At 30.5% G+C, this 25,771-nt stretch overlaps 1 protein-coding gene across 1 annotated transcript in view; it reads right to left on the bottom strand.

Annotated features, from left to right (window-relative positions):
• Positions 1-25,771, bottom strand: part of LOC108775310 (EGF like, fibronectin type III and laminin G domains protein pikachurin) — a 105,024-nt gene that overhangs the window by 20,157 nt on the left and 59,096 nt on the right. The window contains exons 5-7 of the mRNA XM_018541639.1: positions 13,088-13,289; positions 6,927-7,071; positions 1,933-2,119 (exon numbers count right to left, since the gene is read on the bottom strand). Of these exons, the coding sequence (XP_018397141.1) occupies positions 1,933-2,119; positions 6,927-7,071; positions 13,088-13,289 (534 nt within the window). The remainder of the gene's footprint in view (positions 1-1,932; positions 2,120-6,926; positions 7,072-13,087; positions 13,290-25,771) is intronic.

Raw genomic sequence — 25,771 nt, 5'->3', positions numbered from 1 at the left:
TTAATTACCGACACTCTGGTAATGATAACAATAATTACTCGCGATAATCATGGTCTTGGCTGACACAGCGATTTCTGCTTCGCTCTTCGCTGAAAGAGGCTATCTTACAATCGCAGCATTTCCGATGTAATTAAACAGAGCATGCCTCCAAGCAAACACCAAGTTACATGTAACATACACGTTAGTTGTAATGTCCGACTCGACAATATAACTGTAATATAACACGTATGTTATTTATTACAGTCATATTGTCGAGTCAGACATTACAACTAACATGTATGTACGTTACATGTAATTTGGTGTTTGCTGGGCTATTACTCGAACATGGCAGTTTTGGATTTTTTTTTTAACAACAGAAATTCGATAATTTATAATTGTACAAATAGAAACTATAAAGATGTAAAAGTAGTTTAATCCGTTCACAAGAATCACTTTTTATTATAGAAAAAAAAAACAATGTAAACAATTCAAATGTATAGAACACACAATTGTCTGAATTTGGTCTATTATCTTTAAGTTGAAAATATTGGAAAAAATAGAAAAATTATTTATATTTTTTTGGTGACCTATAAAGCAATATATAATATTTGTGAAAGATCAATTTTAACTTTATGTAAATGGAACAATAATAATTTTTATTTTGTTTTTTATATTTTTTTTATAATATATACATATATATGTGTTTATACACATATTTTTTAATCATCAAACAAATGTTTCACTATCTATTTTAGTTAGTGCATTTTTTACTGTTTTTTTTTTAGTTAACTTGTAGTTACACTCTATAGTCTATTTTATCGTATTCATAAATTTTTATCATTATGTAAGAAATTCGAATAATATAGAACTTCGAAATTTAAATTTGACTAGACATTTATATAACGCTATTTTGGATTTGATATAAAATATTATAAAATATAGCCTACCGATGAAATTCTGACATTGATGTGACGAGTGCTATTTAACCGTCATGTATTGAATCCATTTTAATTGAACACATAATCACCTCTGTAGAGTGGAAAAGCCTGTTCATATATTTCTCATGAACTGCAGTTGACATAAGCAAACTCATAACTCATATAACAGTGCAACGTGAATTTCCTTCTAATAAATTATCACTAATTGTAAAAAAGAGAATGCGACATTTAATATGAGACTGGTACATCATTTATTATCGTGCAAACAACGAAATAATAAAAGGCGGCTTGCACGTCCGTGTGTAGAGATTTATTATTATTATTTATCCTCCGTCGCGCGACAGCAGCAAAGTTGACGTTGAACCAGAGCTAAAATATTTAAAACAATTAATAACTATGAATTCTAATTAGCTGTCTTGCATCTACGACATGATTGGTCAAAATGCGCGATGAAGCGCTACCGAGTGACCGAATTAGCAGCTATATCGGCATACGGACAACAGGTGTCACATGAATTTAGTTGGCAAATCCCCTAACGCCCGCTCGATTTAACTCCAAAAATATTCTTCTTTTTTTTTCCATTGCTGGGAACAGATTCTTTAAGTAGCTCGAACCTCCGCATATCACATACTTCACTGATGAGAAGCAAATGTTATAATTGTAACATTAAGTTGCGAAAAACGTTTTGAATTACAATAAATCTTAAAAAAAAACTAACCATATATACTAATATACCTACTAATTTATTTCTTAATTATATATGATATATACATTCTATAATATATTAATTTTTAGTATATCGTTGTCTTATTTCATGAAAATTATTATGATTGTATGTTATATAATCGGCGTTAAGAAAGGGTATAAAAATAAGTATAATACCGACACACACATAGAATCGCTGCCGAAACTACTTCAGTCCTTGTTCGAAACCGATCACGAGAGTTCGACGATTAGGAAACTTCGGCTCGACGAAATGCCGAAACCGGATGTTACGCCGCGATACTGTACTCACCGATGTCGAATCCATTCGCGGCGTCGCCCTGCGGGGCCAATGGGAAGCGATAATGGTGCTCGTTCGCCTCCAAATGCCGGATGCAGCCCTTAAATCCAGTCCTCACCGGAAGTCGCTCCAAACCGGTCGTGTTTCCGGGCCCGCCGACGAAGAGCGGTTCGCGGAACGTAATTCTCGAGAACAAACCCTGCAATTGAAGTCGGAATTCTCTAGTTATACATATGATGTAGTTGCAGTATAACGCGCAAACCAGCATAATTGCGCAGTTGGTTAATGCACAAAATTACTCCATTACAAGCTCATATAAGCTCAATGCTATTTTCTATTTCTTTGGCGATGAACAAGTCTAAGATATTTCCTATTCTTTTGTATATTTCTACAATAACAATCACAATAGTATATGAAAATCATCTCTACGAAATATTTTAATTATCCTATAATATGACTATATGAGTAGATTTGATTTTTCATCGAGATTTTATGTTTAACAAAATTTAATTAATGCTTTGTTGAATTATAAAAGCGAATTTGGAATTAGCGACCTTGGAAACATTAACAGATACAGAGATTTAGAAGGTATAATTATTATATTCATTTTTATCAAAATGTATATATACAGTATATATACATATTTGATTTTATAAACCGCTCGCTGAATTCTATTTCGATTTTGAAACGCAATCATATGCAGAACTAGAGTAGTAATATCACTTATTAAATTGACAAATATTACCTCGGTGGTCGAATGGTGGAAGACACTTGCAAGAATTTATACGAGAGATCCGAGTTTGAATCTCGGTTGAAGCAATATTTTTCCGAGTAAATTATTAGCATATTTAAGATTCTTATTAATATCCGATTATAATAATATTCTTACTATCTTAAGATGCTTACTGGCATAAAAAAATTATTAAATTGCTTGATAAGAGATCTGGTTCTGCTCACAATTGCCTTTCGAGACTAAAAAGGATGTTGACGCACGGTTTGCAGAATCAGATATGTATACATGTAAATTTACATTGAAATATTTAAGTAAAATCCGCTTTAACCAAATATAGGATTCCACTAATTTAATTAAAAAATCAAAATGTCAAGATGTTTGTGACAAGTTTGATGTAAAGAGTTTTTAATCAAATTATTTCGTGAGTCGAGAAACATTAATTATATGAAACAAATAAATTTAAATTATAAAGTCGACAATGGTGGAGCAATAATTGCAAAAGGAGCACGATAACATTATGAGTGACAAAATAAAAAATTCTTTCATGTGTCTTTTAAAATCCATGTTATTTTTGTGTGGCGCATTTTTCGCATTTTCTACCTTTTATCGAACGACAAACTATGCCTATTGTTATACATGACGTCGTTTTATCGTACATTTCGCATTCAAACGCACGCGTCTCGCGCGATCTTAGGCTATCGTCGCTTCTCAAATTCCATTCTTAAAGAAAATTCCTCAAATCGGATGAAAAGATCGTGCGCTCGATCCACGAAAGCTTTGGTTACCAGTTTCTTTTTAGCTTCCTGTTCTTTTTTCCAAAGAAAGGAGAATGTGGCAAGAGGAAAAAAGTGGGAGGGTGGGCAACAGAAAAAAGAGAGAAAAAAACCGGCGAGAACAGAAGAAGACAGAGGAAAGGTCAGGGATGGCTTCTCTAATTACGACGCTGTCGTTAGGACACCGAGTGCTTAATGGCACTCTAGGATAAAGTGGGCTTGAAACGCGAAGCCATTTGCCGGCGATGCTGCCCGATTTTAAAGGTAATTAAACCTAGCCTGGGAAAAACAGATGGGTCGAGAACCAACCGATAATTCCTCGTTATCATACCGCTATTCTGGACGCCTGAGAGACTCGTTGAAGAAAGAGGATTGGTAGAAAAACTAGATGAGACATTTATCGACTTGCTCTCTTAATATTCAGTGTTCACTCATTGGTAATTATCAAACTCGATTAACTCGAATATGTTTATCGTATTTATATATTTACATTTACTACAATTCTTCAGAAGAACCTTAATGTCTTAATTTATTTTGTAAAGTGTATCCATAATTGAGCAACGAAAGATAAGTAGTGATATTAAAAAATTCAAGAGTATATTAGAATCTATTATTTAAAAACGCTCTCGAATTAATAAGAACTTTGTAAAATAGTAATTCAGTATTTTACATTTTTTTCCTGAAAGGTTATCCATTATCACCAGTGTAAAAACGTTTTGTAAGTCTCAGTTACACTCCTGATCCTTCGTTCTCGACGCTGTATCTCATTTGCAAAATAACAAGGCAAATGGGCGTCGCAGAAGAAACGATGCAAACCAAATTAAGAAAAAAAGAGCAAGAAATGCGTAGCAAGCGCCGAATGCAATTAAAACAAGTAACGAGTTAGTTGACAATAAGATTTGTGTATTCGTTTGCAAAACGACTATGAAAACTTTGTGCGTCAAAGAACGTTATACTGCGTTTGCATTAGAAAGGAGTTACGTTATTCTGAGACACGTTGATGCATCGTAAATTAAATCATTGACTTTTAATTAAGAGCGATTTTCAAACTTTAAAGACGCGAAAGTTTGTAATTAGGATAAAACTAATCTGTTTCCATTTTAGTTGTTAAAATTAATTAAATTATTACAATATACTTGTATAATATTTGGTTTAAAAGATTAAATATATTAAACGATTATGATTAATTCATTTTAATAAATATATATATATTGCAAATAAAAATTTATTAATACATCATATCATAATATGTGCTATGAAAAGATATATCTTTGATTTTTAAATATTTTTTTAACAATAATAGAAAAAGGTTATTTCTATCTTATTTAAATGTAATCGAATATTGAAATCTCGCGATCTATGAATTGAATTTGGTAATACGAGATAATTGAATCGATAGGAATTATTATAATGATTATTGTTTCTCTCTGTCTCTCTCTCTCCCTATAATTATAAAATAATTATTTCTGTTTAATAGGCGATGATATCGCATATACAATATTAATGCTTGTCAATATGCAACTGATATTCTATAATTGCGTAAATTCGAAAGAAAAGCAATGTGAATCTTTTTATTTTTGTGTATATATTTAAATTATTATCGATGTTAATATTATTAATAATAAATAGCTTTTTTTACATTTATGTTAAAATAAATTATAAATTATAATGCAAGTTTTACAATTCGTAGAATAAATAAAGTTTTTTATACAACAAATTTATTTACAATAAATAAAATTAAAATAATTTTATCTATTATTTTTTTATTTGTAGTATACTTAAAATACAAATAACGAAGCATATTCCTCAAACTTCTATTTCCAATTTCAGTGAACTATTAGTCGACAATTACATAAATTGGCACAATGGCTACGTAACGATACATTTCTGCAACAGTTATTTAAATGCATTTCGACAAATTTCCATTTATTACGTGGGTTCGTTAAATTTATTACGCGGTCTTCGACTTACGTTATTTTAATGAACTCTGAAATGAACGTGAAAGTAATCGATTGAAACGGATTAATATAGGAAAGAGCGAAATCGATAGACGATTACTTGGCCGGAAGTACCTTATTCAGACATGTTTTATGGGTAGTGGCACTTTTTTCTGATTAGATTGATCGAGAAGGTGCGGCCTCGTTCTGGGGTGTGGTTCTTCGCTTTTAACCTCCACCGTCTATCTCGATATATCAGACTATTCATACTCTTCCAGTTTCTTACGTCATTCACATTTTCCATGTATGTTATTACCTCATAATTATTTTTATTCCATATTTCTTCACTTTGAATTCTTTGATCAATTTTTTCGATCGATATCTTTTTAAATAGCGATATTAAGAAAAGTTACAATTTCTTGTAACTTTCGAATTACATATTTGTGACACACATTTATACATTTAACTTTAAAATAAGTAATCATATTACTTTTGTTCTACTTAAAGTTACTTTGAAAATATTGTTTACGTTTATATTTTATTATGTAAAACAATATAAGATTTATTATTGTGTTGTGGTGAGAAAATTGCGACCTTTTCAAAGTTTGCATCTTATTTCTTGTATTATCTAGAATGGCGAGAATACAGGAGACTTCTCATGAGATGCTTTTGCTGTTTTTATAGCAAAATGAGAATTTTCAAGAAAACAAAGAAGGAATTTTCAAGAAGTTTTGTTGCGGCAACATTGTATAATGTGTTTTAGCACATATCAATATAACTCGCAACGAAGTTTCAACTTTGCACGTAGAATAAAAAAAAGGAAGTCAAAAATTTTGCCCACATGGAATACCCTAGAAAGAAGTTTCGAAATGTAAGAACGTTTCTTCAATTTCCGGACTACATTCTCTCATTAAAGTTTCCGGGAAGTTTCCGTGAGATACAACAGCGTTTAATGTTGGTTCCGCCCTGGTGCCATTAAACTTTTCATGAAAGTGGATTTCGTCGAATAGAAATAATTTTATTTTATTGCAACTGACCATGAACGTGGCTGATTTTTCAACAAAATAAGTAGACATTGCTGGTACATGATGCCATTGCCATTTGCATTTGTATTGTTTTTATACGAATTATAAATTAATTTTCTATTATCGTTAATTTGTGCATTTTTTATAATTATTTTAACTAAAAATCTATTAAAACAACGAAAGAGAGATTTCAATAAATATGGTAATATTTCAAATTAATGTAATTTACGTAATTAAATGCAATACTTATTTATTATTACGAACGACGATGAATTACTATATTATCGCAACCAATTAAATTTCATTTTCTCATTCTATTTTTACGTAGAACACGAACGGAAAGTCCTGTAGGGGAGGCGATCGAGCGTGTGGACGTCACCCTAAGAATCTCGAGAATTCGAATAAACTCTCACTGGTAATCCCGATAATATGTCCCGCCTCACTGCGGAATATCGATTCCCTCCTTGAATCCGCGGTATATGCAGGTAAATAATATCCGGCGTCTGGCCTTGATGGAAATAAAATGAAGTGCCCTTACCTTCGATCGTCCCTCTACCCTCTTCTCTTGATTCAGCTGGATCCAGGCATCCCATCGATGTCTGTAGACACTCAGGGAGTTCCACTCATTCAGTTTCACCGTTTCCGTACTCCTCACGGTGCCCACACCACTGCCACAATCAAACCTTATCGCAGAAAAATATGAAGGTAATGTTAATCGATTGGAAATGTTAGACTCTCGTTATGTGAAGTATTTGGGCGTAGTCGGTATGGAATTTACAATGTAATATTCTTTTGAAATATATAAAGCCAAAATAATGCACAAATAAATCTGTTTTAATGAGCGTCGCCAGTATTTGCTATTCATTGAAGCAAATCGTTTACTTCCGTATATTTTCACGCTTGTTCGCTTGCTCCAGCTTTATTGAAAATTTGTTTTATTTCGCAATAAAATAGTAAATTAGTTTCGCAGAAATTCATAAAAATATACATATATAGAAAAGGAACAAAGAGAATTCAGCTATATAAAGCAAATTTATTTTATATACATATTTTTGGAATACATATTTTTTCTTAAATTATTGATTCATCATTATACATTATTATAACATCGAATTAGCAATTAAAATTAAAAAATTTGTCCCAGAAAATATTAGAAATAAATTAATTTTATTAGTAGCATTATTCCGCTTCTTCCTTTTTTGTTTAAATTCAATGTTTTAAATAAAGAAAAAAAATTAATTACTGTTATTAAAAACATTTTACTATATTTATAATGTTTTTGCATGTACATAAATATTGAGTTTAGAAAAAAAAAAGAAAAACAACGCTATATATGGATCTACATTTAATATTTTCAAAATAAAATTCTTTTTTATATATTTGTTTATTTCAGCGGTCTATTAAATATAATAATGATAAATGATATCTCTCGCGATACCGTAATGCACGATAAACTTTCATTAATATATGTGCGAGAAAGAATATGATTAGTATTCAATAATATTTGCGGTTGTTTCGGAATATTGTTGGCGTTGTTTGTCACAATATGAAAATCATTATCAATGACGATAATTTATTTGCGATCATTGCAAAAGTAAACCAGCGTTATGCAGGCGTATACAATAATACTCTCTGCTTAGTTAATAGAACAATAAATCCATATAACTAAGCATTTAGTGTTCGAATAATGAGTTGTGGGAACAAATCTAGGAAACAATAGGCAGCCTCTAATATCAATGAATAAACTACATGGCATGTTTGATGAATGTGTCTATGAATTTGGTATATGATCTATGATTTCAATCCCTTTATTCTACAAATTCCGCAGTGTAATTTCACCTGAATAGAAGCTATCGCAAAAATTAGTTCTGAAAAACATATATTTCTTTTCAAGATAAATCGCTAATAATAATATCTGTCACGTTCTTATTTATATCTCTGTTTTATATTGTTAGGTAATTTGTTTATATACATAACATATTGTAATTTTGATATTAAACAGAAACCTTTTTAGTTTAACAATCTTTAGAATCTTTATTAAAAATAAAATTGGCTTATATAAATATTAAGAATTAATATCATTTTCTTTTAAATAAATTATTTAAAATATTATATATAATTAAATAATTCAGTTGGAATATATATCTAACACTGAAATATTTATGTTTTTTATAGTTATATATTTATGAAATACAAGAAAATCTGTTAATATATCGCAAAAATGCATATTAATACTTTATATAGTTTTCCATTTTCTACTTTTCTTGTTTTTTTTTATTAATTATCCGAGCAATAAATACGGAAATTGAAAGTATTATAATCTCCTCTTGAGAAGAAACATTTAACAAAACAAAATTATTAATGTATTATGTACCATCAAAATGTTTTCAAAAATTGAAATATGACTTTCCTGAAAATCTTATCAATACTTGACAATTTATATAAAATGTTTAACAAATTGACGATTATACTAATTCTACAAATGTATATACATAATTTGTACCATTGCATTTTTGTATTTTTTAATGCTGTATCTATTCTGAAATATAAATTTCTATGGAATGTTATATTTATTCACTTCATGATAGTTTCATCCGACCTACACATTCTCCTCTTCCTCTCATTGTCACATTCGTTCGTTGCACTCATGACACTCGCGAAAACACAATTAATTACGATTACACGTACTAATTACCAGAATAAGATTATCTCACAGCACTTTACATGGTACTCCCGACGTTATTCTCACATGGCGTGCACTTTACTATTATACATTGCGACAGAAGAAGAACGCGAAAAGGGTACGAAGTTTTGTAATCCTCTTGACATTCGTAAATGTCGTGTGTGTGTGTGTGTGTATACACACACACAGTATATATACAACGAATAAAGTCTCCAACGCAGAGTTTTATTAAATCACAATGTATAAATTCTGAATTCTATCTAGATTATAGATAACGAATATTAAAATACAAGTTTGATTACAAATCTCATTAGTTACACATCATTAAACATCGTTTAATTTAAAGTCGATCTGCTTCGTACATGCCATGTTCCGTTTATGGCCGATAGATTTGAAAATAATATTGATATTTCAATACTATCTAATTAATAAAATCGAATTAGTGACTAATTGAGACATAATCATGTAAAAACATACAATCAAAATTTAGTTAAGCGTAAAAGTTAATTAATCACACCAATTGTTAACTGTTCGTAAAAAATTGAATTTTAGCAGATAATATGACAACATATGAAGCAATTTACTTTGTTACTAGGTTAAACTCTGGTATTATGACCATAGGCTATAATTTCTCCAATAATTGCTAAATAGTGCATTTCTGTAGTCATTTTTAGAGATAAAAGAACAGCTAAATGTTTCGTAATATTATGGCTATTATTTTTCTTAACAGATGAGATGGTGAGTGAGTATGTTATAATATTACATATAGATAATATTACATTTCTAAATGTTTTTTTTTTCAATTTTAATAGTATTTAGGGTAAACCCGGTATATACGTCGCACCTATCGAAAACTTAATTTATCAATTATTATTTACTATGTTTAAAGCAAATTAATTATATAAATAAAAACTTTGTATCATCTACTATTGTAAAAAAAATATTAGAAATCCAAAATAACTTATTTTTCATATTAAAAAGTAACTTTTTCAAACCCCTGCATTTTTGCCATTTATCCCATAGGGGGGGGATAATATGGCCACTCATATATAATTCATAAGAAAATCACAAATAATCTATAAATAAGATGTAAAATGACGACGTAACTTGCATTGTTTATTAATATATGACAATTTTTATTGTTCAGAATGAAAATTGGAATACAAATAGGACTTAATACAATTTTTTTAAATAGCTTCAAATCTTTGAAATTAATCTTTAAACGTTTAAGATTTATCAACGTTTATGCATTAATGCGATGTATAATTGTTAGAATTAACAAAAACTTCTTAAATAGAGCGTCTGTGCTGCGGCACAGCATCCCGCTCGCTCAAAATGCCGTATATCCCAAATAGATGGGATATATATGACAACTAATTAAACAAACAATACAGGAGCAAAGCACTTGTATTTTGCTATACAACATGCTTTACTATTCCTCTACACATATGTATTGCAAAATAACCACTAAGTCTTTTACATGCTCTATAATAATCATTTTATGTAGATTATAAATTATGATGGCACTACTTATTACAGTAAAAAATCGATTTAACTCGCAATAATTTCATTAATATTAACAGTAAAGAACTGAAATCATAACATAATACTAATATATCATAAAGGCATGTAACAAAGTAATTGACGGAAAATTATCCCCACTCCTTCTATTTTTTCTGACTTCTGCGGCGTATTTCCTGACGCGGCGTATATACCGGGTTTACCATACTTTAAGCTTCAATAAAGTGATAAATGAAATATTATTAAAAATAACAAAGATAAAAGTAGGTATATTTTTTGTACTTTAAAAAACTATGACCATCTTACTCGAGTTTATCCACATCACATGAATATAACAGCACGACGATAGACTTCTGTCGATTATATCAAGATATCTAATAAAGACAAACTACCTATAGGCTCTGCCGCAAGTCGGCTGTCAGTCTTCTTCAAAATATTTAATATATGAAATAAACTTTAAATATATATTTTGTTCCTTTTAAATTTAATTATCAATACATATTCAATATACCATGGCTTTTCGTTATTTGAACAATTCGACATATTATTTCACGTTATGAGTATTGAAATATTAAACAAATTACATTTAAATAGAGTGCGATATACTACATTATATATACTCAATCCAAAGCTGAGGAGGTAATTAGCATATATATATATATATATATGTATATCGCGAAATGCAATAATTTATAATCTCTATTTTCTGTCTGTTTCCTGATTCCTACTCCAAACAAATGTTATGTATTATATTTAATTCATAAGCACATTCGTAATGAAGCTTGTATATTAATACTGTCACTTAATGCGTAATATAAATTTGGCATTTGTGATTTATGAGAATCTTTCGTAATTTGAAAAATCGTTCGACCACTCGCAAGCTTGTTTATTTGCGAGATTAGTGGTTATATATATATATATATATATATATATAAAAGTTAATAAATCACGTAAAATACATATCCTCTTTGATACAGAATTATCACTGCTTTAATCTTAATTAATGCGAGTTAATAAATGCAGTAACTATAAGATATGATAATGTTTAGTACATAAATATTTGTCCTGATTGTTTTTAAAGAGTAATGATAAAAAATAATAAATAACATAGCTATCGTTACTTGTCAGCTTAATTTTGCTATACCAATGGCTGCGTTTAATAGTAAAAGCAGCTTTGCAACTGAGATAAGGTTCTTTAATATGATTGGTTTCTATTATCTACATGTATAATCAATTATATTAAAGAATCTTACAACAGTTGTAACGCTATTAATTTCAGATTTTTATTCAGATTATTATCTTTGTCAAAAAATAAAATCGTATGATTTTAATAAATTAAAGAATTATATATATAAATTGTCACAAAAACATTGCGATATTCTTTTTTCTTGGTTAAAGTCGTACAATTACATTATTTTTGGTACAAAAATAAAGTAATAATAAGAAATAATAATAAAATAATTTTTGTAATTTTGTAAACACTTTTCAAAACAAATATTATTATTCAATCAAACTTTATATTCGGTGTCATTAAATTATGTGTACATATATTGTTAATGTATTTAATATCAATTTAGCAACTATATAATTTTCAACAAAAATATAATTATATGTTATTATTATAGATACGGATAATTCAATGTTTGATTACATTATTACATATATTGCAATATCGAAGAAAGTAACGTCGTAATATTAAAAGTGTCATGTGGTGATATAACATTTCGCAGTGTACTCGCACTGTATAGGTGGAACTTTACGTAGTGCGTTATAAAATAAATCCTACGGCATCGTTTTCACGGCGAAAAACTTTCCCGTCGATGGAGCGGCGCAAAACGTTGCAAAAGAAATGAAATGGGATCAGACTATATTCCAAAAGATAAACTTTTAGTTTTTGCGCTCATAAATCGTACGTGCGCTCCATTAAGTCACGGCTTATTAAGCTGTAAACGAAAAATTAGTCCCGGCACGAAATGCTTAATTAATGACCACGTCAAACTCACGGCGAAGTCTCCGAAATTATGGCGCCGAAGTGTCCTATAAAGTGTCTTGTATAACTTTATATTCAATACAGCTTGCTTCTCCTTATAGGATAAAAAAATCGATGAACCTCGTTTTTGATACTATTTAAGAAGTTTATGTTCTTGTAGAATTTTATCACACTTAACGTTTGTAATAATCTCTTAATTTCTAAATTAATATTTTTCCAGCTGGTACTTATTTTCTGTGAATTCAATTCTATTACAGTTTGCCTTTTTCATGTTTCTTTCATAGTATTGTTTGTTAATATATCTTGTTATAAATTTAAAATTGAATGTTTTCGTGTTTACCTTCTAATTAATTAAACAATTTTGTGTAAGTTTTAATTCTCTTACTATATATGCGAATGTATTATGAGATAAAAAAAGATCAAATCGTTTTTAATATACTAATTACAATTGATAATTGTTCAACCGATATTTAAGTAATAATAAATAAAAAAAATTTGATCATACCTGAATTCGATAAAGCCATGATGCAGTATCAAGGCCATAAAGTCACCCTGAAGATCGTCCCGTTCTCCCGCCAGGAGAAGCACCCCGTCCCATGCCTCTGGTCGAAATTCCAATTCTAATTGGACGTGTTTGTAAGCAGCTCTTAAGGCAGGAAAAGCCAACCAACCTGACCCAGTGAAACGTGGTGATCTTACTTCAGCTTCTGGAAGACACAATATTAAAGTCTTTTTATTGATTCAACGAAATTTATTGGTAGATTTCGTTGACAATCGCTGAATCGAATGAAATTATGTTATTAGTGATATCTGTATAATGATATAGTATCTATATTGTATATTCGTACGTATGGTAGATTTACAAAATTTATCCTTGTGATATGATATTAAAAAAATCAATATCTATACATTAAGAATCTGCATAAGAATGTTGCTTACAGTTACATACTAATTGGAAATTCTAGAAACATACAAAAAGATTTCCTTTTTACAAAAAAATTTTAATAAAATCTTCGACTTACAAAAAATTTTACTTATTAGAAAGGATTTCATAACATAGTACATTTATTTTTGGTAATATTCTTAATATTTATGATTGCTCGACATATCAGAGTACTCGCTTATTAATAAAAAATATTACTTTACAATGTAGAATCAGTTATGAGGCCCACTGTTTAAAAAAGTGATATCTCAACGAATATATTTTTCAAAAATATCAAGAAGCAATCTTGAAGAATGCGTGTATATCTGTAGCAATTTGCAACCGAGATACATGCGAATGGTTAACATGCTGGTATCGTCGGCCACTTTTCGAAGGATACATCGAATGGAAGGGAAAAGAGCGGAAAATCGGGAATTCCGGCCACACGCGAGGCTTATGGAACGTCCCTTTACCTCTACGATCTACAACCTCGTATCAATCACGTGAGTGTACCGCAGGGTGTACCCGTAGAAAGACCTCGAGCACGTGGAACACGTGAGCGTAAGGGTGACGATAAATCAGACTAGACCAGAAGAATAGAAAAAGTTGCGCCCGTGGGGCCTGGAAATGGAATTCCAGTTCTTGATAGCGCCGGGAATCCTCGACGCTATCGTGTAACAAAGCATCGCTCGACTGGCACAATCGTAAGCGCAATTACAACGGGTGATATCGGAAAGACAGGAAGAATTTATCGTATACTGACACGTTGTGTTAGCGCGCAAAAATATTTTCGATCGGTTTTTCTTGATAGTGTCGTAAGTTCGATTTGATCCAAATGTCGATTTCAGGCGTATGACATTTCAGGCTGCGCGGCAACATTTATTTTATCTTTTAAGAAATCAACTATATGTGTGATAATTTGTAGAAATATCTCCTTTTTAAGATATATAATGATATATTTGAAGTTTTGTTAATTATTATTACAAATCATTTTAAATTATAATTCATAATTTTAATTAACTTCAAATGAGTATAATTTACTAATTATCAATAAAACAACGAGACTGAATATTAATGCAGCATGTAAAATGTAATAATGTAAAATTTTGATTGGAGAACTTAATAACACATATAGCCTATATGGTATAAATTATAGTACGAAAACGTCAATGCAATCGAAAGACTAATATTCTACAAATAAATTTCTCCCTATCCGAAGTTGAATAACTAAGTTGCACTCAGATCATATATATTCTCTCTTTGCAGTAGAACAAGTACATCGCAGGCAGACCATAGATTCAACTCTCACAGTAGAATAAGTAAATTATAGCCGGACCATATATTTCTTCCTCTACTAGTAGAACAAGTGTATTATATTCGAACCAATGCAATTCTCTTTTCGATTATACACCCATGTGTTTTCAATATGCTGCATTGCAGTTATAGGATTGCGCAGCAATATTTTATACATAATTTTATTTAGCACATAAAATTATAAATAGAATTCTATTCTGAATTCTGACATAAATTATAAATTGACTAAGGTCAGCTTAATAAAAAATTAACAATTTTCAGTAACAATATGTCGATCAAATTAACTTTTAATTATCACATTCAAAAATTCTACAGCGCGAGTACAATGAAAAAAAATACATTGGTGTCTAGCACTATCACAATATTATCTCTATATCTACACTATTTTTTGCATTACATAAAGGCATATAAAATACGTACATAGCAAGTAAATAAGTTGCCGGAAGATGCAAGGGGTAAGAGAGAAAACGTTCATTGATTAAGATCGTACATTTCAAAGTTATCGTCTGATATTCGCATCGCGCTCGACTTAACGTGAGAAACGAACTTTCGGAACGAGAGAAACAATGTTTCCGCCGCTCGCGGTCTAAGCGAGGCGTGTAAGCTATCGAACCAATCGAAGCTGTGGCCATTCGAAAAGAACGGCGATGGTAACTCGTTTCCCCCGGCGGCGACTTGATTGATCGTTTCGGCATTCGAGGCGTGTCTTTATGCAAATTAAGTGGATCAAAAGACTCCTGCAGTTTCCATCCAAGCTTTGCAAGCTGGACATAACCAGCATTGGTCTTCTCAACGCGTTGTCCTACAACGCGAATGTTAATGAAGATCATTTCTTTGCCGTTAAAAACTCCGACTGCCAATTAGTAAATGTCACTGTTTAAGTGGGTTACACCTTGAAATTTATGGCACACTGTTCTTACATTAAAATTACGTAAAAATATTTTGTGGAAACTTTGCATTAAAATCTTTATTAGAGGAAGAGAGAAGAGTGGCATAAAAGACATAATAGAAAACAAAGGTTACAATCATTAGCATAGTTCCGAAACATATCTTTGATCGTGTAGATTATATGCAAATTTTTTAAGTCATTTACGTAAACCAAAGACTGCGCTTTTTTGAATATCATATATCTCTCCTTTTTACTCTTCTCTCTGAAAATTTGAAAATTTCACTTGCCAATGGTATTACTCGTACCGACTAATAAAGCGGAATCTCATCGTCTGACCACTCGCCAAAGTATACCATACCTAATAACTGAGGAATAATTTACATTTAAAAAAATGTGAAATCTCAGCATTTTACGTTTAGTACTGGCTTTTATGTGGAAATTTTGCATCTCCAGCATACTTTGTCGTATAAATAAAAGTGCATAAATAACTGCATGCTTACAATAAATATAAAATAACATAATAAATACACAAAATACAAATATACGTTTTTATTATTATACGGTAAAGATGTAGGTAAAGCAGAAACAGCTACAATCTACATAGAATAATAAAATATAGATCTGCATTTATAATCATATTTTAGTAAATAATATATTTTAAATCAGTCTTGGGACAGTTTACATAAACTTCGAAAGTAAACTTTATATTTATTACGTTTACAATCACAATTATTTACTTGAGATATTCAGATAAAATTAATCTTGAAACAATTTCAATTTTAAATATTTATGATAAGGCTCAATAATAAGTATTCAACTACTAATATAATGAAATAAGGGCAATGAGCTAATTTTCATTAAAATCTTTAAATCAATCTAATATGATCTAATATCAATCTAATTTCAATTTTGTTTCTCACTATTTACTAATTTAATCTTGAAAGAACATTATATGTATATATTAATATAAATATAAATGATATATAAATATAAATACATAAATATAAATGTGAATATAATGTACTTATACAAAATATTTATAAAATCTGTCTTCACTCCTATATTTCGAAAACGTAATCGATCATTTCGAGAAACCACTAACAATTAATGCATCTTTTCGAAATGACCAAACATGTATTTCGCAGTCTTTTTTTTATCATTTTAAACCATTTCTGAAATATAGAGAGGTAGAAAAAGACTTTATAGACCCTGTGTATATAGCCTACCACTACGGTTTTCTTTGTGTGAAGACCACCGCAGGTCATGTTATCATTTCCGCGGCGTGACTCGAACGAGCAGGTAATGGCGCAAGCTGCTCCGTATGTCGTCGTATTAATCATCGAGTCTTGTAGCATATACTAAACGGTATCGTACAGTCATAGTTATTGTAGTAAGTAATTATTCTAATTTCATATGCTTTTATATAATATAATTATACATCAAGGCTATGATTACTTATCAAACAGATTTTTTTATGTGATTTATTGACTTGAAGCTATGAATCTCGCAAATAAGAAAATGAATGAATTCTCAAATGCCGCAAGGTTTTTATTGTATAATAAATCATAAACAATATATATGAATGATGAATTTATACCACATAACGAATAGTATTAAAGTATAAGCTTTTGTTATACAATATACGGTTATCCAGGTTGTTCTTATTAATAAAATATTTATTTAATAAGTTTATTGGAGTAGAAATGAAAATGATAGAATGGGAATTATAAACTATTTATATTTTGCAATGTGTAGGGTGATAATTATCTCCTCAACAATGAATACTGCTTCAATATACTGCTTCATGCCTTGGATTTTTTGTTTAAATAACTTTCCTTATAAGTAAATCAAGTTATTTATGTAACAAGAGAAGCCCTTATATTCATTATGTATTAACAATAATTAATTAAAGATAAAAGAAATAGAATATTTCAAGCTTATTTCACATAGTATACTAAATATTTCAAGAATGCTGGATTATCTGGCACATGGTCTTGGTATTTATCTTGGGTACATCTCACTACAATATATACAAGACGGCTGTGTACCATGTTATTCGCACAAGGCTCGAAATATAGGTAGCGGAGAAAATCACTGTATGTGTTTTTGCATTGTTCATTGAAACGTAATTATTTGCGAATAATCAACAACCTGCGCTACTAAATAAATTTTTTATAAGTCAAGTAAATTATGATTGTATATTTTGTTATAATTACATTTCAATTAGTTTGCACTAGCACGATTTTATTAATTGCAGAGTATTGAAATATCAATGTTATTTTACAATTGTTTGATCATTAATTGGAACGTCAGACATAAAAAAACGACTTCAAGTTAAAAAAAACATTTAACATATTTAATTAATAAATTAATAAATTTATTGTATGTCAGCTTATATTTAAGTATTCGTCACCTGTGCGTAGAGTATAAATTTGAATTTATTTGTATCGTTCATAATTTGTTGATACTCTTTGCCATTTGCGATTTTATTCGTTGTACTCATTTTCGAGATTTATCTTCTGACGTCTGAAAAAAGCTGTACCATTTCGTGTCCTTTCAATGCATTATACAATAGTAAAGTATGTATCGCATGCAATATCGTATAATATGAGAATGTTGTTTTAAGTACTGCATGATTATACTATTTTGTTGATTAGTAGAGTAGAGTGGGGGATAGAATTGCGAACACGGTGTAAACACGAACAATACTATTGCAGTATATTATAGAATAGTGCTAACCTCTCATTTCTCGCATCTAACGATAGTCTGGTATACGTTTATGTATTCCTACGTATAACACGTTATCGTAAAAGACAATGTTGTGTAAGATAAATATTATTACTTAGAGTTTAATTAAATACTACAAGGGTTAAATATCACGTTGCACGTTTTCGATATTTTTATGTATTTTAATGTAAAAGAGGGTGGAATAATATGCGAATACCTGAGGAAAAAATTAAATAAAGTCGACAATCATATAGAAACATTTAATAAAAAAATATTCGACTTCAAAATTACAATAATCAATATTCATATGTATATTATCAACACAAATTATAATTTTAAATGCAAAATAAAATCCATTCGGCATTGCTCCTGTGTGTGGCGGGGCAATTTTAAATGACAAGAGTTCTGTTTATTTTACTTAAAATTAAATTGATAATATATTTTTTAATTATTTAGCTTTAAATTACAATAATTAAAATAATTTAAAGCTAAATAATTGAAGTATCTTTTGAATAAAGATTCTATTAATTGATAAATAATCGTCGGCTTTATTAAACTTTTCCCTTAGGTATTCTCGTAGTTCCCCTACTCTCTCCTACGCGCAATTTTAATTACCTGTGCTTGCGCGTGTTGTATGAGTGTAAGGAACAAATTTAAAGGGAGGAAGCGGAGCAGAAGACGACGGAGAAGAAGGAAGTGGAAGAGGCCTGGAACATATTGGACGATGGCAGAGCACCCAAGTGATGTATTATTTTGTATATTTTATTAATAAATCTGCGAGAATTAGATTAGAGATATACATATATTAATTTATCTACTTAAATACATGTATCAAGTTAAAAATATAAGATAGATAAATGTAACGGCTCATACAAGATTTATTACTTTGAATGAGTTAAAATAAATTTAGTACGAATATATGTAATTTTAGACTTAATATAATATCAGTCAGTATTCATACAGTCCATTTTTCTATTTGTAAGACCATCTTAAGTGCAGTTTTATGGTGCGATAAATCAGTCACAGAACTATATTAGCATTTTGAGGCATTACATAAGATAAAATACGAATATGAATATCGGCCAATGTATTGAAGGAATTTTCAAGTATAATTTCGAGTTTCATTTCTCACACTTAACTGATTATACTTTCAGCTCAACTTGGTTTCTAATTAAAGTTCTGAACCGTTCTTGCTTCAAAATATGAGACTTTGTGTTAAGTATCTTACTTGATACCCTTTTGGTACGAGATTCATGTAAAGATTGTAAATATGTAGAAATTTATCGATTATATATGTACTCCGTGTAATGGTTACACTGTTCAGGTATATAGTAATTATTATATGCCGATGACGTAAGGCCCGTGTATTTCATATCGAATATTTCATAATTGGTTCTATGTGGTCCTGACAATTAACAGACTCGATGACGGTGACACAGACATTCCGTAGTAATCATGTGACAGATCAATGGTACGTTACAAACATGTGTCAACCATGCGAGCCATTTTCTCCGGAACATTACCGACCAAAATCCGGATTGTATCATCGTTAATGTCTGCGTTCCATTCCCATATTCACGTTGTTATCAATATGAGACAAAGAGAAATGTCGTATACCCAAGCTTTCACGATTATACAGAAAATTATGACGTAATACAATTGCAAAATGCAGAATGCACACTCGATATCGATATTGTAATAGATGTCGGCAATCGCGACACAGATCGTAAATAAAATCGTATTTATTGTTGTAACAATAGGTTGTAATACTGTAACATTTTTGGATGCATGTAATATAATATTTTGATACATTTATGCTTTGTGATTACAAACAATGTATATTGTGGCATATTCGCACATTTCATATATTAATATTTGTTATTACAAATGTAAATAATAACATATAAAGCCTAAAAATATATAGGATAAAACATGTAGGGCGATTCAATTTTCAAAATTCAAATTTGCTTTTTTTCTGTTTGGTACAATAATAAGAGTTATTAAACTTAAAAGTAGATTTTAAAATTGGATTTTTTTTATTTTGAATTTATTTTAGAATCGTACCATGTTTGAAATTGTATCAATTTATTCAGCCTAAAAAATTCTTTTATTTATTAAAATGAATCACTTAAGCTATCTTAAATAATACGAGTTGACAAATTTTTGGACATTCAGATTTTAAAGATCAAGTAGCCCATATAATCATTCTTAAAAAAAATTAAAAGTCAATCACAATTATGAATTCAATGTGATTCAAAATAAAAATTTACAAAATATTCGTCATTAAATATTTGACATAAAGAAGAGACTTTCAGCAAGTTGCTTATCTCTAAAAATGATATTTTCTTTGATGATATTTACATATATAATATTAAGAAAAGCAGAGAAAAATTTTGCTCATGCTGAGCATGAGGCTGCTTTTAAATAATATTCCTTTCGTGATTTTGATAACAAAGCTTTAATTCATTCTTAATGAAAAAATAATTTTCAGAATTAATCTCCTAGTCGTTAATTTTTCTTTAGATCTGTTTGTTCTTTAAATAAAATTTATTACATTTTTTTTTTTTTAATTTAAAGCCTGACTTATATACGATGCTTTTTTACTAGCAACTTTTAACGAACTATAATAGAAAAACTAGCAACTAGAAAATATAATTTTATAAAATTATTTTAGTTTTTTAATTTACTAAAGAAAGAGAGGGGAGGGGGAGAAGATTAGTATGACAGTTAATAAGAAAAAAGTAAATTAGGTCTTAAAAGATATCATGCTGTCAATAATTTATCAACGCTAATGGTAAAAAGTAAAAAAACAGATTCAACAGTCACGTAATTTTTCATTACGCTTCCTATCTTTGTTGCTCACGTTGTTTCATCAATTTTCGCTTCATCCTCTATTTACACAAGCGTATACTTCAATTTGGTCGACACTGGCGAACAAATACCATCTCGGCGGAACTACGCCGAGAGTTGGATCCGCGGAGAGTACAATTTAATTGGAAAAAAGTTAACTCGCGATGTCAGTATCAAAGAGCAATCAAAAGGACGTATGTTGGCGCGTGCCGAACAGTGTGTCATAAGTCAACGAAGAACAGTATGCAGAGCACGACTCGTACATGTTGCAGTGCGCTATCGATTTTATAATCAAGGCAAAGGCAGTGAACCGCATGCTCTCGTTTCACCACCCGCGAAGCCGTCCCTGACACCATACAAACTTACATACATCCCGCTGGACGTCACGATCCTGAAATACCTTGCGGTACACAAAAATTTCTAATAGTTGAGAAATATTTCACGCGTGCAATTTTCTAATAACGTTCCCTTACAAGTCATAAATAAGAAATGTCTTCCTAATCGATTTAACTAACTTATTAATCGAGCAAGATATTTCTTACGGAACATTCTGTACAATTTGAAAACAGCAGTTTTAAGCATCAAGTGACTAATTAATGGTTGTTAGTCACTAATATAAATAAAGAGACTCGATACTTAAGGTAAGTTTATTAATGTTTAATAAGATAAAAATTAAAAAATTCCTTTAACCCTAAAACAAATAGATGAGGCATTATATATATGAGATCGGTTTTTATTTCTGCACTCTCTGAATTAGTGCACACGGTACAATAAATTGAAGTGATACAAATATACGTTTGTTTCAATTTGTTTGGTTCAATTCACTTATTGCGCTGAGTGCAGAAATAAAAAAACAGATCTATGGATCTAACGTATGTTAGAATTAGATTTTCGAGATTACAATTATTGCGTTCAATTATTACAATTCTTACAATTGCAGATCGCTTAATTGGAATGTGCAAAGTTGGTGGGTTATTCCGACCGCATAAACCGTAACAGCGTTTCCATGTGTTTAGCCAAACTGCGATCAGAGATGAGCCTGATACCGCGTCTACCATTAACGAATAACGTTGCGTGAACGCGCAAATAAATTCTAAAATTAATTGTATCGTTGTATGTGCCCGACGGCACGATCTGCATAATTGGAGCGGCTACTCGTCGCATTCACGTGGAATTATGGGAATCCCTACACGCGTAATCCGGCAGTCGTCGTGCATGTGCTCGTACATGCACCTGTTGTGGCGTATCCCGTATCTAATCGATTGACTATCCGCTGTGACGCGACAAATTGCGTTTGTCCCTCTTGCATTATGGCCGATACAATGGCCGCCCACGTGCCCCCCCGTACCCTTTTTGCTTTCATCGCCGTAACCCTTTCGCCCGCAGTAGAGTGAAGGTTGCCATGTGACCGGTCGCCTTTTTTTCTCACGAGCATCGGTAAACGCATCGCTGAACGTGAATGAAGTTTTACTCTCTCGCGAAAAACTAGACCGTGCCCTCTCTCGAACGGTATTCTGCACGCTCGCGTCGTCATCATTACCAGAATAACAAACTTTGTTAGTAAACACGTCGAATGTAGCGTAAATTTGATTGATTTTGTAAAATTATCCGACTGAAAAATTTCTATTACAGTGAATAGAACTTTTAATAAATAGCTTTTTAGAGTTACGTATTTTGTCAATAAAAAATGATTTTTTATTTTCACAGATTCTAAATTTTGCTTATTATATTTAACACATATAGTGTTTAATACTAACGTAAAACGAACATTTTTTAAAGATACGTTTGCATGTAATGTTGAATACATCATACAATATAAAAAATTGTTACCTACGATACATATTTTGTGAGGTAATGGCTGTAAAAGACAATCGATTAGCGGAGAAACGAGTTAAGTCGTCCTTTGAGAACGCCTCGGTAACGGGCATGTCGAGTTAACTTACCGTCAAAGCCAAATAATTAAATTTCTTTGGAAACTGTTAAGACATTGTGTGGTTTAATGTAAATAAAAAAAGCAACTGCCACCTCAAAGAAACCTGGTACAGAGAGATATCTTTTTAAAAAATCTATTTTTAGAAAGTAAAATTAATTAGCTATTTATTAATAAAGAACAAAATAGAGTGTACATTTCTCAAAATTATTTCGCCAAAAAAGAAATGTATAAATAATTAAAATATATTTTTTTTTAAACAGCAAAAATGAAAAATTGTATTATTTATTAGGACGTACAAAAAGTACATTCGTATAGTAAAAAAATTTAACTTCTATAATAAGATCATAAATACAATTATTTTCACAAAGTTCTCTTGTTTATATTAATATAAAAAATTAGTATAAAATTATTAATTAATAGTTTTTTTCCACACAAATGATTGTTTTATATAAAATTTCGCCTGTACAAATACTTTTTGCATTCACTGTATCTCTTATAATACTTGAGACTTTCAAAAAACGTGCCTCTCTGTGTCTAGGAGAAATATTTTGTACTTTAAATTAAAATGAGTTTTCTAAACGAATAAACGTTGCGCTGAAATAATCTTTCGTTGCAAGTTTGAATTACGACGTAAACGTTGTCAAAATAGCCGCCTAACATAAATTTGCGCGAGGGAGTTATTTTAACAAGCGTGCTTCATATACTCGTAAAAAAAGAGAGAAAAGAAACGGAGAGAAAAAAAGAACGCACTCACATGGCAAATAATTTTAAATATTCTTTTATATTTAAAATATATAGTCAATCAGATTAAAGTACGTAATGGCGCAAATTGACGCTCCGAATAGAAAAATGTGAATTTTTTAAGTGGTTTACTCGAGAGATGTCTAACTAACAATAAGAGAAAAGATTAGCTGAATATATGATATACGAATTTTTGATTGTGTTAGTCTATTGAAATCGTAATGGCCTTGCAGGTAGGTTAATGCAATCAAAAATTGGCTGCAGCAACCAATTAAAAATGCTATGTCATATTTTACCATCTGAATTGCTGCAGCAGTTAATCTTTTCGTTACCAAACATTTTACTAGGTCAAAGAATCATATCGGTGAAAAGATTTTCTATATAGAGATGATCAGAAGAGCCAATTTATAGGTTGTACCCGAGAGGCTACTCATCTACGAAATCAGCGAGAAAATCAGCGTAGCAATCAAGCATTCATCATTAAAATTAAAAAATTATCTGAAATTAAATAGAAAAATATCATCGTATGCTTGGTAGCGTGTCTCGAATTTCTTCTGGAGAACAAATCAAATCATTTTGAAATCACGTTGAAATAACATGACTACAAGAAATCGGAAATCATTTTCGTCAGTAAATAATCCCTCAGTTGCCATCTGTTCGAACAAGTTTCGTTCTTTTTGACGATTCTACTTATCGATTCTTTAATCTTGTGAACTTCGCAATGCGTTTTCTCAATCATTCAAATAATCAGCGGGTTTTCCAGCTTTTTAATTAACTTTTTTCCTAATTCTAAGACGTAGAGTGATTTGTCTCCACTTCTCTCTATCATTTTGCTACATAAAATCTTTTTACTATAATAGTATAATCCAGCACATTTGATAAAAGTTTTTTATGAAAATCTATTTAATTTTTTATTTAATTTAATATTTTAGACCGTTTTATACTCATAATCCTATTAGATACAATCTGAAAATACATAATTTTGTTGGACCATCAAAATAATTTTTCAGAAATTCAAATTGATCGTCGAAATATCAAACATTTTTTGCAGCATTGCTCATCTTTCTTTAGTTTTCAATATAATTAGTTCGATGGTCCTACAAAATTGTTAATAAATCTATCTACCTGCAAAATTTTAAAATTTTTCAGCAATACCGTTTTTTCCGTCTAAAACAAAATTTTAATTAATATATAACTTTTTAGCTTTTTATCTTTTTTATAGCTTTTTTATTGCATTTAAAGGTTTGTAAAAAAGTTATCATCAAATAGTTATTTAAAAAAAAAAGACAGGAGAGAGAATATATTAAACAATATCCATGCAAAACGATATTTTGCAACAATTCATATTTTCTCGTTGTTAAGATGGAAAAATAATCACCCCAGATAATTCCTGCATTAAACATATCGACGTAAAATTATTCCGAATTGTCCCGGGTTATTTTTAGCATCGCGCCACGCCGGGAGATCAAGAAAGCACCTGAAATTTTTCGCTCTCGATATGAGTAAGCGAGAACTTCGCGAATTCGCGTGACCAGAATAGTCTTTCGAGTACTCGGCAGTATCGACAAAACGATTATCGTCGCTCGTGTGTGTTTATGTATGTGCGTGTCTGTGTACATGTACTACGTATGTGTGCCTTTCTTACGTGAGCTGTTAGACTCCGGGCAGCTGTTGGCAATAATTGCTGGGTGGATCGTCGCGTTTTACCACTCCCTGTAGGAAGACACTCTCGCGAAGCTGGTAAACACAGCGACTATCGAGTCGTCCAAGCAAAATTGGTTCGCTTTTGCGCAGCACAGCTACGGTAATTCCG

The sequence above is a fragment of the Cyphomyrmex costatus genome, unplaced genomic scaffold (assembly GCF_001594065.2).
Source record: "Cyphomyrmex costatus isolate MS0001 unplaced genomic scaffold, Ccosl1.0 scaffold297, whole genome shotgun sequence".
In the NCBI taxonomy this organism is placed as follows: Eukaryota; Metazoa; Arthropoda; class Insecta; order Hymenoptera; family Formicidae; genus Cyphomyrmex; species Cyphomyrmex costatus.
The sequence above is the reverse complement of the archived record's forward strand: the minus strand, read 5'-3'. Positions and strand labels throughout refer to the sequence as shown.